Here is a 20,339-nt window from a genome sequence, read left to right as displayed (position 1 = left end):
TAGTCTATATATACTATATATGCCTCTATCACTATTCTATATATACTATATATGCCTCTATCACTAGTCTATATATACTATATATGCCTCTATCACTAGTCTATATATACTATATATGCCTCTATCACTAGTCTATATATACTATATATGCCTCTATCACTAGTCTATATATACTATATATGCCTCTCTCTATCACTATTCTAAATCCTCCAGGCTCAGTTACTGATCTTCTACCCCCGTCGCCTAGATACACGTGTGGGCGTGGCTTGGTGATACGGCCCTCCCATTCTATGACGCCTCTCTCCAGTCGGCGCTGCGTTTCAAAATAGAACGCAGCGTCACCCAGGGGAACTGCTGGCTTACGTCACAAGCACGCACGGTACGCAGCGTACGTCAGCCACGCCCACCCGCGCAACGCTTAGTAACAGGCTGCTCTATTTAGTAGTGTTTGGGGGAGATTTTTTTTTTAATAAACTTTATTAGTCATAATACTGAGCACAATAAACTGTTTATAATTTGAGAAACTTCTTTTTTGGTACATAGTCCGTGAAAATAAATACATAACTTTATATGATGTAAATGGGGCTGAGTGTGAGTGACTATACAGTGCGGTATAGTATAAATGGGGGTGAGTGTGAGTGACTATATAGGGCGGTATGAGTATAAATGGGGGTGAGTGTGAGTGACTATACAGGGCGGTATGAGTATAAATGGGGGTGAGTGTGAGTGACTATACAGTGCGGTATAGTATAAATGGGGGTGAGTGTGAGTGACTATATAGGGCGGTATGAGTATAAATGGGGGTGAGTGTGAGTATAAATGGGGGTGAGTGTGAGTGACTATACAGGGCGGTATGAGTATAAATGGGGGTGAGTGTGAGTGACTATACAGGGCGATATAGTATAAATGGGGGTAAGTGACTATACTGTGCAGTATAGTATAAATGGGGGTGAGTGTGAGTGACTATACAGGGCGGTATGAGTATAAATGGGGGTGAGTGTGAGTGACTATACAGGGCGATATAGTATAAATGGGGGTGAGTGACTATATAGTGCAGTATAGTATAAATGGGGGTGAGTGTGAGTGACTATACAGGGCGATATAGTATAAATGGGGGTGAGTGTGAGTGACTATACAGGGTGATATAGTATAAATGGGTGTGAGTGACTATATAGGGCGGTATGAGTATAAATGGGGGTGAGTGTGAGTGACTATACAGGGCGGTATAGTATAAATGGGGGTGAGTGTGAGTGACTATACAGGGCGGTATGAGTATAAATGGGGGTAAGTGACTATACTGTGCAGTATAGTATAAATGGGGGTGAGTGTGAGTGACTATACAGGGCGGTATGAGTATAAATGGGGGTGAGTGTGAGTGACTATACAGGGCGATATAGTATAAATGGGGGTAAGTGACTATACTGTGCAGTATAGTATAAATGGGGGTGAGTGTGAGTGACTATACAGGGCGGTATGAGTATAAATGGGGGTGAGTGTGAGTGACTATACAGGGCGGTATGAGTATAAATGGGGGTGAGTGTGAGTGACTATACAGGGCGATATAGTATAAATGGGGGTGAGTGACTATATAGTGCAGTATAGTATAAATGGGGGTGAGTGTGAGTGACTATACAGGGCGATATAGTATAAATGGGGGTGAGTGTGAGTGACTATACAGGGCGATATAGTATAAATGGGTGTGAGTGACTATATAGGGCGGTATGAGTATAAATGGGGGTGAGTGTGAGTGACTATACAGGGCGATATAGTATAAATGGGTGTGAGTGACTATATAGGGCGGTATGAGTATAAATGGGGGTGAGTGTGAGTGACTATACAGGGCGGTATAGTATAAATGGGGGTGAGTGACTATATAGTGCAGTATAGTATAAATGGGGGTGAGTGTGAGTGACTATACAGGGCGATATAGTATAAATGGGGGTGAGTGTGAGTGACTATACAGGGCGATATAGTATAAATGGGTGTGAGTGACTATACAGGGCGGTAAAGTATAAATGGGGGTGAGTGTGAGTGACTATACAGGGCGGTATGAGTGTAAATGGGGGTGAGTGGGAGTGACTATACAGGGCGGTATGAGTATAAATGGGGGTGAGTGTGAGTGACTATACAGGGCGGTATGAGTATCAATGTGGGTCAGTGTGAGTGACTATACAGGGCGGTATGAGTATAAATGGGGGTGAGTGTGAGTGACTATACAGGGCGGTATGATTATAAATGGGTGTGAGTGACTATACAGGTCGGTATGAGTGTAAATGGGGGTGAGTGTGAGTGACTATACTGGGCGGTATGAGTGTAAATGGGGGTGAGTGTGAGTGACTATACAGGGCGGTATGAGTATAAATGGGGGTGAGTGTGAGAGACTATACAGGGCGGTATGAGTATAAATGGGGGTGAGTGACTATATAAGGCGGTATCAGTGTAAATGGGAGTGAGTGTGAGTGACTATACAGGGCGGTATGAGTATAAATGGGGGGTGAGTGTGAGTGACTATAGAGGGCGGTATGAGTATAAATGGGGGGTGAGTGTGAGTGACTATACAGGGCGGTATGAGTATAAATGGGGGTGAGTGTGAGTGACTATACAGGGCGGTATGAGTGTAAATGGGGGGTGAGTGTGAGTGACTATACAGGGCGGTATGAGTGTAAATGGGGGGGAGTGAGTGACTATACAGGGCGGTATGAGTGTAAATGGGGGGTGAGTGTGAGTGACTATACAGGGCAGTATGACTGTAAATGGGGGTGAGTGTGAGTGACTATACAGGGCAGTATGAGTATAAATGCATGTGAGTGACTATACAGGACGGTATGAGTATAAATGGGGGTGAGTGTGAGTGACTATACAGGGCGGTATGAGTTTAAATGGGGGGTGAGTGTGAGTGACTATACAGGGCGGTATGAGTGTAAATGGGGGGTGAGTTTGAGTGACTATACAGGGCGGTATGAGTAGAAATGGGGGTGAGTGTGAGGGACTTACAGGGCGGTATGAGTATAAATGGGGGTGAGTGTGAGTAACTATACAGGGCGGTATGAGTATAAATGGGGGTGAGTGTGAGTGACTATACAGGGCGGTATGAGTATAAATGGGGATGAGTGTGAGTGACTATACAGGGCGGTATGAGTATAAATGGGGGTGAGTGTGAGTGACTATACAGGGCGGTATGAGTATAAATGGAGGTGAGTGTGAGTGACTATACAGGGCGGTATGAGTATAAATGGAGGAGAGTGGGAGTGACTATACAGGACGGTATGAGTGTAAATGGGTGTGAGTGTGAGTGACTATACAGGGCGGTAAGAGTATAAATGGGGGTGAGTGTGAGTGACTATATAGGGAGGTACGAGTATAAATGGGGGTGAGTGAGAGTGACTATACAGGGCGGTATGAGTATAAATGGGGGTGAGTGTGAGTGACTATACAGGGTGGTATGAGTATAAATGGGGGTGAGTTTGAGTGACTATACAGGGCGGTATGAGTATAAATGGGGGTGAGTGTGAGTGACTATACAGGGAGGTATGAGTATAAATGGGGGTGAGTATGAGTGACTATATAGGGCGGTATGAGTTTAAATGGGGGTGAGCGTGAGTGACTATACAGGGTGCGGTATGAGTGTAAATGCGGGTTTGAGTGTGAGTGACTGTACAGGGCAGTGAGTGTAAATGGGGGGTGTGAGTGACTAAACAGGGCGGTATGAGTGTAAATAGGGGGTTGAGTGTGAGTGACTATACAGGGCGGTATGAGTGTAAATGAGGGGTTGAGTGTAAGTGACTGTACAGGGCAGTGTGAGTGTAAATGGGGTTGAGTGTAAGTGACTGTACAAGGCAGTGTGAGTGTAAATGGGGGTGAGTGACTGTACAGGGCAGTGTGAGTGACTGTACAGGGCAGTGTGAGTGTAAATAGGGGAGTCAGTGACTGTACAGGGCAGTGTGAGTGTAAATAGGGGTGAGTAACTGTACAAGGCAGTGTGAGTGTAAATGGGGGTGAGTGACTGTACAGGGCAGTGTGAGTGTATATGGGGGTTGAGTGTGAGCGACTGTACAGGGCAGTGTGAGTGTAAATGGGGGGTGAGTCAGTGTTAGTGATTGTACAGGGCAGTGTGAGTGTAAATAGGGGAGTGAGTGTGAATGACTGTAGTGCGATTGTAAAAAGGGGAGTGAGTAACTATATAGGAGAGTGACAGTATAAACTGGGGGAAATGAGTGTGAGTTACTGTTTATAGTATTATACAGGGGAATGTGAGTATAGGTGACTGTATACTGTCAAATTTTAAAGTGTGCCACAATACACAGCGGACTGTATGTGAATATGACTGTATAAAGAGGAGTGTGTGTAGTTCTATATAAGGGAGTATCAGAGATGGAGAGAAAGTGAGTATCAGTCAGTGTGTATATTTATACAGGTAAACAGTACATATGTGTGAGTGTACTCATAGAGAGATAGGTGAGTATCAGTGAGTGTGTATATTTATACAGGTATATAGTATATATGTGTGAGTGTCTGTACACATAGAGAGATAGGTAAGTCAGTATCAGTGAGTGTGTATACTTATACAGGTAAATAGTATATATATGTGAGTGTCTGTACTGATCGAGAGATAGGTGAGTAGCAGTGAGTGTGCATATTTATACAGGTAAATAGTACATATGTGTGAGTGTCTGTACTCATAGAGAGATAGGTGAGTATCAGTGAGTGTGTATATTTATACAGGTAAATAGTAAATTTGTGTGAGTGTCTGTACTCATAGAGAGATAGGTGAGTATCAGTGAGTGTGCATATTTATACAGGTAAATAGTACATTTGTGTGAGTGTCTGTACTCATAGAGAGATAGGCGAGTATCAGTGAGTGTGCATATTTATACAGGTAAATAGTACATATGTGTGAGTGTCTGAACTCATAGATAGATAGGGGAGTATAAGTGAGTGTGCATATTTATACAGGTATATAGTATATATGTGTGAGTGTCTGTACACATAGAGAGATAGGTAAGTCAGTATCAGTGAGTGTGTATACTTATACAGGTAAATAGTATATATATGTGAGTGTCTGTACTGATCGAGAGATAGGTGAGTAGAAGTGAGTGTGCATATTTATACAGGTAAATAGTACATACGTGTGAGTGTCTATACTTATAGAGAGATAGGCGAGTATCAGTGAGTGTGCATATTTATACTGGTAAATAGTACATATGTGTGAGTGTCTGTACTAATAGATAGATAGGTGAGTATCAGTGGGTGTGCATATTTATACTGCTAAATAGAACATATGTGTGAGTGTCTGTACTCCAAGATAGGTAAGTATAAGTGAGTGTGCATATGTATACTGGTACATAGTACATATGTGTGAGTGTCTGTACTCATAGAGAGATAGGTAAGTATCACAGAGTGCGCATATTTATACAGGTAAATAGTACATATGTGTGAGTGTCTGTACTCATAAAGAGATAGGTGAGTATCAGTGAGTGTGCATATTTATACTGGTAAAAAGTACATATGTGTGAGTGTCTGTACTCATAGATAGGTAACTGGGTATCAGTGAGTATGCATATTTATACTGGTAAATACTACAAATGATTGAGTGTCTGTACTTATAGATAGATAGGTGAGTATCAGTGAGTGTGCATATTTATAAACGTAAATAGTACATATGTGTGAGTGCCTGTACTCATAGAGAGATGGGTGAGTATCAGTGAGTGTGCATATTTATCCAGTATAATAGTATATATGTGTGAGTGTCTATACTCATAGAGCGATAAGTGAGTATTAGTGAGTGTGCATATTTATACTGGTAAATAGTACATATGATTGAGTGTCTGTACTCATAGATAGATAGGTAAATGAGTATCAGTGATTGTGCATATTTATACTGGTAAATAGTACATATGTGTGAGTGTCTGTTCACATAGAGAGATAGGTAAGTGAGTATCAGTGAGTGTGTATATTTATATACGTAAATAGTACATATGTGTGAGTGCCTGTACTCATAGAGAGATAGGTGAGTATCAGTGAGTGTGCATATTTATACAGGTAAATAGTACATATGTGTGAGTGTCTGTACTCATAGAGAGATAGGTAAGTATCAGTGAGTGTGCATATTTATTCAGGTTAATAGTATATATGTGTGAGTGTCTGTAGTCATAGAGAGATAGGTATCAGTGAGTGCATATTTATACAGGTAAATAGTACATATGTGTGAGTGTCTGTACTCATAGAGAGATAGATAAGTGAGTATCAGTGAGTGTGCATACTTATACAGGAAAATAGTATATATATGTGAGTGTCTGTACTGATCGAGAGATAAGTGAGTATCAGTGAGTGTGCATATTTATACAGGTAAATAGTACATATGTGTGAGTGTGTGTACTCATAGAGAGATAGGTGAGTATCAGTGAGTGTGTATATTTATACAGGTAAATAGTACATATGTGTGTGTGTCTGTACTCATAGAGAGATAGGTAAATATCAGTGAGTGTGCATATTTATACAGGTAAATAGTACATGTGTGAGTGTCTGTACTGATGGAGAGATAAGTGAGTATCAGTGAGTGTGTATATTTATACAGGTAATTAGTACATATGTGTGAGTGTCTGTACTCATATAGAGATAGGTATCAGTGAGTGTGCATATTTATACTGGTAAACAGTACATATGTGTGAGTGTCTGAACTCATAGATAGATAGGTGAGTATCAGTGAGTGTGTATATTTATAAACGTAAATAGTACATATGTGTGAGTGCCTGTACTCATAGAGAGATGGGTGAGTATCAGTGAGTGTGCATATTTATCCAGGTTAACAGTATATATGTGTGAGTTTCTATACTCATAGAGTGATAAGTATTAGTGAGTGTGCATATTTATACTGGTAAATAGTACATATGATTGAGTGTATGTACTCAAAGATAGATAGGTAAATGAGTATCGGTGAGTGTGCATATTTATACTGGTAAATAGTACATATGTGTAAGTGTCTGTACACATAGAGAGATAGGTGAGTATCAGTGAGTGTGCATATTTATACAGGTTAATAGAACATATGTGTGAGTGTCTGTACTCATAGAGAGATAGGTGAGTATCAGTGAGTGTGTATATTTATACAGGCAAATAGTACATATGTGTGAGTGTCTGTACTCATAGATAGGTGAGTATCAGTGAGTGTGCATATTTATACAGGTAAATAGTACATATGTGTGAGTGTGTGTACTCATAGAGAGATAGGTGAGTATCAGTGAGTGTGTATATTTATACAGGTAAATAGTACATATGTGTGAGTGTCTTTACTCATAGAGAGATAGGTAAGTTTTAGTGAGTGTGCATATTTATACAGATAAATAGAACATATGTGTGAGTATGTGTACTCATAGAGAGATAGGCGAGTATCAGTGAGTGTGTATATTTATACAGGTAAATAGTACATATGTGTGAGTGTCTGTACTCATAGAGAGATAGGTGAGTATCAGTGAGTGTGCATATTTATACAGGTAAATAGTACATATGTGTGAGTGTCTGTACTCATAGAGAGATAGGTAAGTATCAGTGAGTGTGCATACTTATACAGGTAAATAGTACATATGTGTGAGTGTCTGTACTCATAGAGAGATAGGTGAGTATCAGTGAGTGTGTATATTTATAAACGTAAATAGTACATATGTGTGAGTGCCTGTACTCATAGAGAGATGGGTGAGTATCAGTGAGTGTGCATATTTATCCAGGTTAACAGTATATATGTGTGAGTTTCTATACTCATAGAGTGATAAGTGAGTATTAGTGAGTGTGCATATTTATACTGGTAAATAGTACATATGATTGAGTGTATGTACTCAAAGATAGATAGGTAAATGAGTATCGGTGAGTGTGCATATTTATACTGGTAAATAGTACATATGTGTAAGTGTCTGTACACATAGAGAGATAGGTGAGTATCAGTGAGTGTGCATATTTATACAGGTATATAGTATATATGTGTGAGTGTCTGTACACATAGAGAAATAGGTGAGTATTAGTGAATGTGCATATTTATACAGGTTAATAGAACATATGTGTGAGTGTCTGTACTCATAGAGAGATAGGTGAGTATCAGTGAGTGTGTATATTTATACAGGCAAATAGTACATATGTGTGAGTGTCTGTACTCATAGATAGGTGAGTATCAGTGAGTGTGCATATTTATACAGGTAAATAGTACATATGTGTGAGTGTGTGTACTCATAGAGAGATAGGTGAGTATCAGTGAGTGTGTATATTTATACAGGTAAATAGTACATATGTGTGAGTGTCTTTACTCATAGAGAGATAGGTAAGTTTTAGTGAGTGTGCATATTTATACAGATAAATAGAACATATGTGTGAGTATGTGTACTCATAGAGAGATAGGCGAGTATCAGTGAGTGTGTATATTTATACAGGTAAATAGTACATATGTGTGAGTGTCTGTACTCATAGAGAGATAGGTGAGTATCAGTGAGTGTGCATATTTATACAGGTAAATAGTACATATGTGTGAGTGTCTGTACTCATAGAGAGATAGGTAAGTATCAGTGAGTGTGCATACTTATACAGGTAAATAGTACATATGTGTGAGTGTCTGTACTCATAGAGAGATAGGTGAGTATCAGTGAGTGTGTATATTTATACAGGTAAATAGTACATATGTGTGAGTGTCTGTACTCATAGAGAGATAGGGGAGTATCAGTGAGTGTGTATATTTATACAGGTAAATAGTACATATGTGTGAGTGTCTGTACTCATAGAGAGATAGGTGAGTATCAGTGAGTGTGCATATTTATACAGGTAAATAGTACATATGTGTGAGTGTCTGTACTCATAGAGAGATAGGTGAGTATCAGTGAGTGTGCATATTTATACTGGTAAATAGTACATATGTGTGAGTGTCTGTACTCATAGAGAGATAAGTAAGTATCAGTGAGTGTGTATATTTATAAACGTAAATAGTACATATGTGTGAGTGCCTGTACTCATAGAGAGGTGGGTGAGTATCAGTGAGTGTGCATATTTATCCAGGTAAATAGTACATATGTGTGAGTGTCTATATTCATAGAGCGATAAGTGAGTATTAGTGAATGTGCATATTTATACTGGTAAATAGTACATATGTGTGAGTGTCTGTACTCATAGATAGATAGGTAAATGAGTATCGGTGAGTGTGTATATTTATACAGGTAAATAGTACATATGTGTGAGTGTCTGTACTCATAGAGAGATAGATAAGTGAGTATCAGTGAGTGTGCATACTTATACAGGTAAATAGTATATATGTGTGAGTGTCTGTACTGATCGAGAGATAAGTGAGTATCAGTGAGTGTGTATATTTATACAGGTAAATAGTACATATGTGTGAGTGTCTGTACTCATAGAGAAATAGGTGAGTATTAGTGAATGTGCATATTTATACAGGTTAATAGAACATATGTGTGAGTGTGTGTACTCATAGAGAGATAGGTGAGTATCAGTGAGTGTGTATATTTATACAGGCAAATAGTACATATGTGTGAGTGTCTGTACTGATCGAGAGATAAGTGAGTATCAGTGAGTGTGTATATTTATACAGGTAAATAGTACATATGTGTGAGTGTCTGTACTCATAGAGAAATAGGTGAGTATTAGTGAATGTGCATATTTATACAGGTTAATAGAACATATGTGTGAGTGTGTGTACTCATAGAGAGATAGGTGAGTATCAGTGAGTGTGTATATTTATACAGGCAAATAGTACATATGTGTGAGTGTCTGTACTCATAGATAGGTGAGTATCAGTGAGTGTGCATATTTATACAGGTAAATAGTACATATGTGTGAGTGTGTGTACTCATAGAGAGATAGGTGAGTATCAGTGAGTGTGCATATTTATACAGGTAAATAGTACATATGTGTGAGTATGTGTACTCATAGAGAGATAGGTGAGTATCAGTGAGTGTGCATATTTATACAGGTAAATAGTACATATGTGTGAGTGTCTGTACTCATAGAGAGATAGGTGAGTATCAGTGAGTGTGCATATTTATACAGGTAAATAGTACATATGTGTGAGTGTCTGTACTCATAGAGAGATAGGTGAGTATCAGTGAGTGTGCATATTTATACAGGTAAATAGTACATATGTGTGAGTGTCTGTACTCATAGAGAGATAGGTGAGTATCAGTGAGTGTGCATATTTATACAGGTAAATAGTACATATGTGTGAGTGTCTGTACTCATAGAGAGATAGGTGAGTATCAGTGAGTGTGCATATTTATACAGGTTAATAGAACATATGTGTGAGTGTCTGTACTCATAGAGAGATAGGTGAGTATCAGTGAGTGTGCATATTTATACAGGTAAATAGTACATATGTGTGAGTGTCTGTACTCATAGAGAGATAGGTGAGTATCAGTGAGTGTGCATATTTATACAGGCAAATAGTACATATGTGTGAGTGTCTGTACTCATAGAGAGATAGGTGAGTATCAGTGAGTGTGCATATTTATACAGGCAAATAGTACATATGTGTGAGTGTCTGTACTCATAGATAGGTGAGTATCAGTGAGTGTGCATATTTATACAGGTAAATAGTACATATGTGTGAGTGTCTGTACTCATAGAGAGATAGGTGAGTATCAGTGAGTGTGCATATTTATACAGGTAAATAGTACATATGTGTGAGTGTCTGTACTCATAGAGAGATAGGTGAGTATCAGTGAGTGTGCATATTTATACAGGCAAATAGTACATATGTGTGAGTGTCTGTACTCATAGAGAGATAGGTGAGTATCAGTGAGTGTGCATATTTATACAGGTAAATAGTACATATGTGTGAGTGCCTGTACTCATAGATAGGTGAGTATCAGTGAGTGTGCATATTTATACAGGTAAATAGTACATATGTGTGAGTGTGTGTACTCATAGAGAGATAGGTGAGTATCAGTGAGTGTGCATATTTATACAGGTAAATAGTACATATGTGTGAGTGTGTGTACTCATAGAGAGATAGGTGAGTATCAGTGAGTGTGCATATTTATACAGGTAAATAGTACATATGTGTGAGTGTCTGTACTCATAGAGAGATAGGTGAGTATCAGTGAGTGTGCATATTTATACAGGTAAATAGTACATATGTGTGAGTGTCTGTACTCATAGAGAGATAGGTGAGTATCAGTGAGTGTGCATATTTATACAGGTAAATAGTACATATGTGTGAGTGTCTGTACTCATAGAGAGATAGGTGAGTATCAGTGAGTGTGCATATTTATACAGGTAAATAGTACATATGTGTGAGTGTCTGTACTCATAGAGAGATAGGTGAGTATCAGTGAGTGTGCATATTTATACAGGTAAATAGTACATATGTGTGAGTGCCTGTACTCATAGATAGGTGAGTATCAGTGAGTGTGCATATTTATACAGGTAAATAGTACATATGTGTGAGTGTGTGTACTCATAGAGAGATAGGTGAGTATCAGTGAGTGTGCATATTTATACAGGTAAATAGTACATATGTGTGAGTGTGTGTACTCATAGAGAGATAGGTGAGTATCAGTGAGTGTGCATATTTATACAGGTAAATAGTACATATGTGTGAGTGTCTGTACTGATCGAGAGATAAGTGAGTATCAGTGAGTGTGTATATTTATACAGGTAAATAGTACATATGTGTGAGTGTCTGTACTCATAGAGAAATAGGTGAGTATTAGTGAATGTGCATATTTATACAGGTTAATAGAACATATGTGTGAGTGTGTGTACTCATAGAGAGATAGGTGAGTATCAGTGAGTGTGTATATTTATACAGGCAAATAGTACATATGTGTGAGTGTCTGTACTCATAGATAGGTGAGTATCAGTGAGTGTGCATATTTATACAGGTAAATAGTACATATGTGTGAGTGTGTGTACTCATAGAGAGATAGGTGAGTATCAGTGAGTGTGCATATTTATACAGGTAAATAGTACATATGTGTGAGTATGTGTACTCATAGAGAGATAGGTGAGTATCAGTGAGTGTGCATATTTATACAGGTAAATAGTACATATGTGTGAGTGTCTGTACTCATAGAGAGATAGGTGAGTATCAGTGAGTGTGCATATTTATACAGGTAAATAGTACATATGTGTGAGTGTCTGTACTCATAGAGAGATAGGTGAGTATCAGTGAGTGTGCATATTTATACAGGCAAATAGTACATATGTGTGAGTGTCTGTACTCATAGAGAGATAGGTGAGTATCAGTGAGTGTGCATATTTATACAGGTAAATAGTACATATGTGTGAGTGTCTAAACCAGTGCTTACCAAACTGTGTGTCGTGACACATTAGTGTGTCGGCAGCAGTGTCTAGGTGTGTCCCTGCTTCAGCACAAATTTTTTTGAATTTAAAATTATTTTTACATATTTTTTTTTGGTTTCCGACTTTCCGCCTGCCTTGGTTGACACGTGATTGATATCTAGGGGGTACTGAAACTATTCCCATTGGCAGCACATTGGCTCCTGACTGCACATGTAGTCTCCTCAATAGGCTTGTGACTGCATGTGTAGTAAGTGAGTGGGACAGCAGTGAGTTTTCAGCATCGGTAGTAGTCAGTCGGACTCGCACAGCTCTGAGGGCAGTAGTTTAAACGCTGAGCTGAAGTCAGAAGTCAAAGAGTTTGTTATTTTTTGCAGCTAGCTCCCAGTAGTGCATTGCTGCTCCTGCTCTTGATATATGGATAGGAAGTGGGAGCATAAAAATGCTTGATGATGAAATGCGAGTGTCTTTATCTAATATTCCACCAAATATTCAGAAACCGTGTTCATACCATCAACCTCATACATCCCATTAAAATAGTAAGTAGCAATTGGTGGTGTTAAACTTTTTTTTAATTCTTGCACATACTTACTGTTACTTGTAAATACAATTAATTATTATTTAATTTATGTATGTATCCGTATCTCTTAAAACAAGTTAGTGTAACCTCCTGTTTGCTAGTACAACTGAATTTCTGTGTTGCGAAATGATGTAGGTCTAAAAAGTGTGTCACCAACATGAAAAGTTTGGAAAGCTCTGGTCTAAACTCATAGATAGATAGGGGAGTATCAGTGAGTTTGCATATTTATACAGGTATATAGTATATATGTGTGAGTGTCTGTACTCATAGAGAGATAGGTGAGTATCAGTGAGTGTGCATATTTATACAGGTAAATAGTACATATGTGTGAGTGTCCAAACTCATAGATAGGCGAGTATCAGTGAGTGTGCATATTTATACAGGTATATAATATATATGTGTGAGTGTCTATACTCATAGAGAGATAGGTGAGTATCAGTGAGTGCATATTTATACTGGTAAATAGTACATATGATTGAGTGTCTGTACTCATAGATAGATAGGTAAGTGAGTATCGGTGAGTGTGTAAATTTATACTGGCAAATAGTACATATGTGTGAGTGTCTGTACTCATAGAGAGATAGGTAAGTATCAGTGAGTGTGTATATTTATATACGTAATAGTACATATGTGTAAGTGTCTGTACTCATAGAGAGATGTGCGAGTATCAGTGAGTGTGCATTTTTATTCAGGTTAATAGTATATATGTGTGAGTGTCTGTACTCATAAAGAGATAGGTGAGTATCAGTGAGTGTGCATATTTATACAGGTAAATAGTACATATGTGAGAGTGTCTATACTCATAGAGAGATAGGTGAGTATCAGTGAGTGTGTATATTTATACAGTAAATAGTATATATGTGTGAGTGTCTGTACTCATAGAGAGATAGGTGAGTATCAGTGAGTGTGCATATTTATACAGGTAAATAGTACATATGTGTGAGTGTCCAAACTCATAGATAGGCGAGTATCAGTGAGTGTGCATATTTATACAGGTATATAATATATATGTGTGAGTGTCTATACTCATAGAGAGATAGGTGAGTATCAGTGAGTGCATATTTATACTGGTAAATAGTACATATGATTGAGTGTCTGTACTCATAGATAGATAGGTAAGTGAGTATCGGTGAGTGTGTAAATTTATACTGGCAAATAGTACATATGTGTGAGTGTCTGTACTCATAGAGAGATAGGTAAGTATCAGTGAGTGTGTATATTTATATACGTAATAGTACATATGTGTAAGTGTCTGTACTCATAGAGAGATGTGCGAGTATCAGTGAGTGTGCATTTTTATTCAGGTTAATAGTATATATGTGTGAGTGTCTGTACTCATAAAGAGATAGGTGAGTATCAGTGAGTGTGCATATTTATACAGGTAAATAGTACATATGTGAGAGTGTCTATACTCATAGAGAGATAGGTGAGTATCAGTGAGTGTGTATATTTATACAGTAAATAGTATATATGTGTGAGTGTCTGTACTCATATAGAGAGATAGGTGAGTATCAGTAAGTGCATATTTATACAGGTAAATAGTACATATGTGTGAGTGTCTGTACTCACAGAGAGATAGGTTAGTATCAGTGAGTGTGCATATTTATACAGGTAAATAGTACATATGTGTGAGTGTCTGTACTCATAGATAGGTAAGTGAGTATCAATGAGTGTGTATATTTATACAGGTAAATAGTACATATGTGTGAGTGTACTCACAGAGAGATAGGTGAGTATCAGTGAGTGTGCATATTTATACAGGTAAATAGTACATTTGTGTGAGTGTCTGTACTCATAGATAGGTGAGTATCAGTGAGTGTGCATATTTATATAGGTAAATAGTAGATATGTGTGAGTGTCTGTACTCATAGAGAGATAGGTGAGTATCAGTGAGTGTGTATATTTATACAGTAAATAGTATATATGTGTGAGTGTCTGTACTCATAGATAGGTGAGTATCAGTGAGTGTGCATATTTATACAGGTAAATAGTACATATGTGTGAGTGTCTGTACTAATAGAGAGATAGGTTAGCATCAGTGAGTGTGCATTTTTATACAGGTAAATAGTAGATTTGTGTGAGTGTCTGTACTCATAGAGAGAAAGGTATCAGTGAGTGTATATTTATACAGGTAAATAGTACATTTGTGTGAGTGTCTGTACTCATAGAGAGATAGGTGAGTATCAGTGAGTGTGTATATTTATACAGGTAAATAGTACATATGTGTGAGTGTCTGTACTCATAGATAGGTGAGTATCAGTGAGTGTGCATATTTATACAGGTAAATAGTACATATGTGTGAGTGTCTGAACTCATAGATAGATAGGCGAGTATCAGTGAGTGTGCATATTTATTCAGGTAAATAGTATATATGTGTGAGTGTCTGTACTCATAGAGAGATAGGTAAGTAAGTGAGTATCAGTGAGTGTGCATATTTATACAGGTAAATAGTACATATGTGAGAGTGTCTGTACTCATAGAGAGATAGGTGAGTATTAGTGAGTGTGTATATTTATACAGTAAATGGTATGTATGTGTGAGTGTCTGTACTCATATAGAGAGATAGGTGAGTATCAGTAAGTGCATATTTATACAGGTAAATAGTACATATGTGTGAGTGTCTGTACTCATAGAGAGATAGGTAAGTGAGTGTGCATATTTATACAGGTAAATTTTACATTTGAGTGAGTGTCTGTACTCATAGAGAGATAGGTGAGTATCAGTGAGTGTGTATATTTATATAGGTAAATAGTACATGTGTGAGTGTCTGTACTCATATGAAGATAGGCGAGTATCAATGAGTGTGTATATTTATATAGGTAAATAGTATATATGTTTGAGTGTCTGTACTCATAGAGAGATAGGTGAGTATCAGTGAGTGTGTATATTTATACAGGTAAATAGTACATATGTTTGAGTGTCTGTATTTATAGAGAGATAGGTAAGTGACTATCAGTGAGTGTGCATATTTATACAGGTAAATAGTACATATGTGTGAGTGTGTGTACTCATAGAGAGGTAGTTAAGTATCAGTGAGTGTGTATATTTATACAGGTAAATAGTAAATATGTTGGAATGTCTGTACTCATAGAGAGATAAGTGAGTGTGTATATTTATACAGGTAAATAGTACATATTTTCTGAGTGTCTGTACTCATAGATAGATAGATGAGTATCATTGTGTGTGCATATTTATACAGGTAAATAGTACATATGTGTGAGTGTCTGTACTCATATAGAGATAGGTAAGTGAGTATGAGTGAATGTGTATACTTATACAGGTAATTAGTACATATGTGTGAGTGTGTTTACTCATAGAGAGATAGGTGAGTGACTATCAGTGAGTGTGCATATTTATACAGGTAAATAGTACATATGTGTGAGTGTCTGTACTCATAGAGAGATAGGTAAGTGACTATCAGTGAGTGTGTGTATATATATATATATATATATATATATACACACACACACACATATATATATATATATATATATACACACACACACACATATATATATATATATATATATATATACACACACACACATATATATATATATATATATACACACACACACACATATATATATATATATATATATATATATATATATATTATTGCTATATAAATAATAATAACAATATAAATAATGTTAATAATAGCATTGTAAATAAAATTATAATAATAATAATAACTAATAAATAAGAATAGCGATTAGAATAAATAAGGACAGTAACCAAAATAAATAAATAATAACAGTTAAAATACATATTACTACTGCTATATGATAAAATCAACAATAATATTTATAATAAATAATAACAAATAATAATTTTAAATGATTAAACTTACTTTTAATAAATAATAAAAATGATATTGTAAAAACTAATAATGATGATGTAATAAAAAGTATAAATTATAATAAAAATATATTGCTAATAAATAATAATTATTATAAATAATAAAGATAAAAATAAATGATAAAAAATAACTATACATAATTAAAAAAGTGTAATCAATAATAATAAAAATTATAAATGATAAATAATATTATAACAAAAAAAAATAAAAAAAATAACTAAACATTAAAAATAAAATAGTGTAATAAATAATAATTATAAATAAAAATAATAAAGATAACAAAAATAAATAATAAAAAATAACTAAATGTAATAAATAAAATAATAGTGTTATAAATAATAATAACATAATAATGATGATGATGTAATAAAAACAAATTATAATAAAAATGAAATGAGTACAGTAAACACACACACACACCTCACCCCCTGTCTTGTATGATGTCATATTACCACCTGTGACATCACACACTCACCTGTTGGGCTCCAACTGTAGAGGGGCTCCCAAAAGAATCTACTGAAGACAGATATTGTGATTCTGCAGAGGGCGAAGAGCTGGAGGAATCGTATCCCTGGTACATGTCCTTTTAAGATTTTGGGGGGAAATCCTATGGGATGTATTTTAAAAATAATATAAAAAAAAAAACAACCTACCAAATACCAAAAAATACCCAGATATGGTTCTTCTTCAATGCAGAAAATAATGAAAATGTGCTACAAGCTGAATCCCTTTAAGGGACAATATATAAATAAATATAAATATGATATTTTAAGTTAGTTGTAACGGTGTCAAAATAAAATAATAACAAATAAAATAGTAAAAAATCCAGAAGTGATAATAAAACAATCCTATAGTGCAGACTTCATAGTATCCGGGTTACAATAGTTTCTGTTCCAAAAAAAATAAATAAAAAATTGAGTTTTTCATCTCAGAACAAATGTCCTTTAGCAAATGATCCAGTCTCATAAGTAAAATGACAAAAGTGATCCCAGAGTGTGTATAAGATTCCTATAGGCAGAATATAGTGGTCCTGTGTATAAGATTCCTATAGGCAGAATATAGTGGTCCTGTGTATAAGATTCCTATAGGCAGAATATAGTGGTCCTGTGTATAAGATTCCTATAGGCAGAATATAATGCTGTGTCCTGTGTATAAGATTCCTATAGGCAGAATATAATGCTGTGTCCTGTGTATAAGATTCCTATAGGCAGAATATAATGCTGTGTCCTGTGTATAAGATTCCTATAAGCAGAGTATAATGTTGTGGTCCTGGATCCCGTGTATAAGATTCTCCTGGACCCCTACATGTGTAGTAGATTCCCATACACAGGGAGCTCCGGATACTTCCAGTGTCTGCAGATTTATCAATGAAACCCTTAAGCTCCCAGCCCTTTTATACAGGGGATCCCCGCCCCCGCTGACGTCACAAGCAGTGCCTGGCTTTACCTCGTTATATCTCAGCACCGGGGGAACCCCCTCACTCAGGGATCGGCTCTACAGAGAGATGAGCCCCTGCCCGGTACATATCTGCCCCTGGTGCCCCCAACAGACCCCGGGAAACAGAGAGATTACCGGGAGACCCCTCTGGCCCCGCCTCCGGAGTTCCTGTGACGTACATAGCCATATATGGTTTGTCTTTGCTGTGTTTATCTGGTTACCTAGCAGTGACGTCGGAGGGAATCCCTGCTCACAGAGGGCGAGTATTAATAGCCTGATTTACTATATGCGCTCTAGATACAGGGGAGGGGGTACTAAATATACTCACATGTACTTACCTACTGTATATAGTACCTACCTACTGTACTATATATACCTACCTACTGTATATAGTACCTACCTACTGTATATAATACCTACCTACTGTATATAGTACTTACCTACTGTACTATATATACCTACCTACTGTATATAGTACCTACCTACTGTACTATATATACCTACCTACTGTATATAGTACCTACCTACTGTATATAATACCTACCTACTGTATATAGTACTTACCTACTGTACTATATATACCTACCTACTGTATATAGTACCTACCTACTGTACTATATATACCTACCTACTGTATATAGTACCTACCTACTGTATATAATACCTACCTATTGTGTATAGTACCTACCTACTGTATATAGTACCAACCTACTGTATATAATGCCTACCTACTGTACTATATATACCTACCTACTGTATATAGTACCTACCTACTGTATATAATACCTACCTATTGTATATACTAAATATACTCACATGTACTTACCTACTGTATATAGTACTTACCTACTGTACTATATATACCTACCTACTGTATATAGTACCTACCTACTGTATATAATACCTACCTACTGTGTATAATACCTACCTACTGTACTATATATACCTACCTACTGTATATAGTACCTACCTACTGTATATAATACCTACCTATTGTGTATAGTACCTACCTACTGTATATAGTACCTACCCACTGTATATAGTACTACCTATTCCTCACAGAGGGCGAGTATTAATAGCCTGATTTACTATATGCGCTCTAGATACAGGGGAGGGGGTACTAAATATACTCACATGTACTTACCTACTGCATATAGTACCTACCTACTGTACTATATATACCTACCTACTGTATATAGTACCTACCTACTGTATATAATACCTACCTACTGTGTATAATACCTACCTACTGTACTATATATACCTACCTACTGTATATAGTACCTACCTACTGTATATAATACCTACCTATTGTGTATAGTACCTACCTACTGTATATAATACCTACCTATTGTGTATAATACCTACCTACTGTATATAGTACCAACCTACTGTATATAATGCCTACCCACTGTATATAGTACCTACCCATTGCTCACAGAGGGCGAGTATTAATAGCCTGATTTACTATATGCGCTCTAGATACAGGGGAGGGGGTACTAAATATACTCACATGTACCTACCTACTGTATATAGTACTTACCTACTGTACTATATATACCTACCTACTGTATATAGTACCTACCTACTGTATATAATACCTACCTATTGTGTATAATACCTACCTACTGTACTATATATACCTACCTATTGTGTATAATACCTACCTACTGTATATAGTACCTACCTACTGTATATAGTACCTACCTATTGTGTATAATACCTACCTACTGTACTATATATACCTACCTATTGTGTATAATACCTACCTACTGTATATAGTACCAACCTACTGTATATAATGCCTACCCACTGTATATAGTACCTACCCACTGTATATAGAACCTACCCATTGCTCACAGAGGGTGAGTATTAATAGCCTGATTTACTATATGCGCTCTAGATACAGGGGAGGGGGTACTAAATATACTCACAAGTACTTACCTACTGTATATAGTACATACCTACTGTACTATATATACCTACCTACTGTATATAGTACCTACCTACTGTATATAATACCTACCTATTGTGTATAATACCTACCTACTGTATTATATATACCTACCTATTGTGTATAATACCTACCTACTGTATATAGTACCTACCTACTGTATATAGTACCTACCTATTGTGTATAATACCTACCTACTGTACTATATATACCTACCTATT

General features: G+C 36.7%; 1 protein-coding gene across 1 annotated transcript in view; it reads right to left on the bottom strand.

Moving 5' to 3' along the window:
- The window catches only part of FOSB (FosB proto-oncogene, AP-1 transcription factor subunit), a 47,965-nt gene extending 30,471 nt beyond the window's left edge, over window positions 1-17,494 (bottom strand). Inside the window, exon 1 of the mRNA XM_053689217.1 lies at window positions 17,203-17,494. Within this exon, the coding sequence (XP_053545192.1) occupies window positions 17,203-17,307 (105 nt within the window). The 5' untranslated portion in view covers window positions 17,308-17,494. The remainder of the gene's footprint in view (window positions 1-17,202) is intronic.
- Between the last annotated feature and the right edge of the window lie 2,845 nt (window positions 17,495-20,339).

Source organism: Bombina bombina, chromosome 7, assembly GCF_027579735.1.
Source record: "Bombina bombina isolate aBomBom1 chromosome 7, aBomBom1.pri, whole genome shotgun sequence".
Lineage (NCBI taxonomy): Eukaryota > Metazoa > Chordata > Amphibia > Anura > Bombinatoridae > Bombina > Bombina bombina.
The sequence above is the reverse complement of the archived record's forward strand: the minus strand, read 5'-3'. Positions and strand labels throughout refer to the sequence as shown.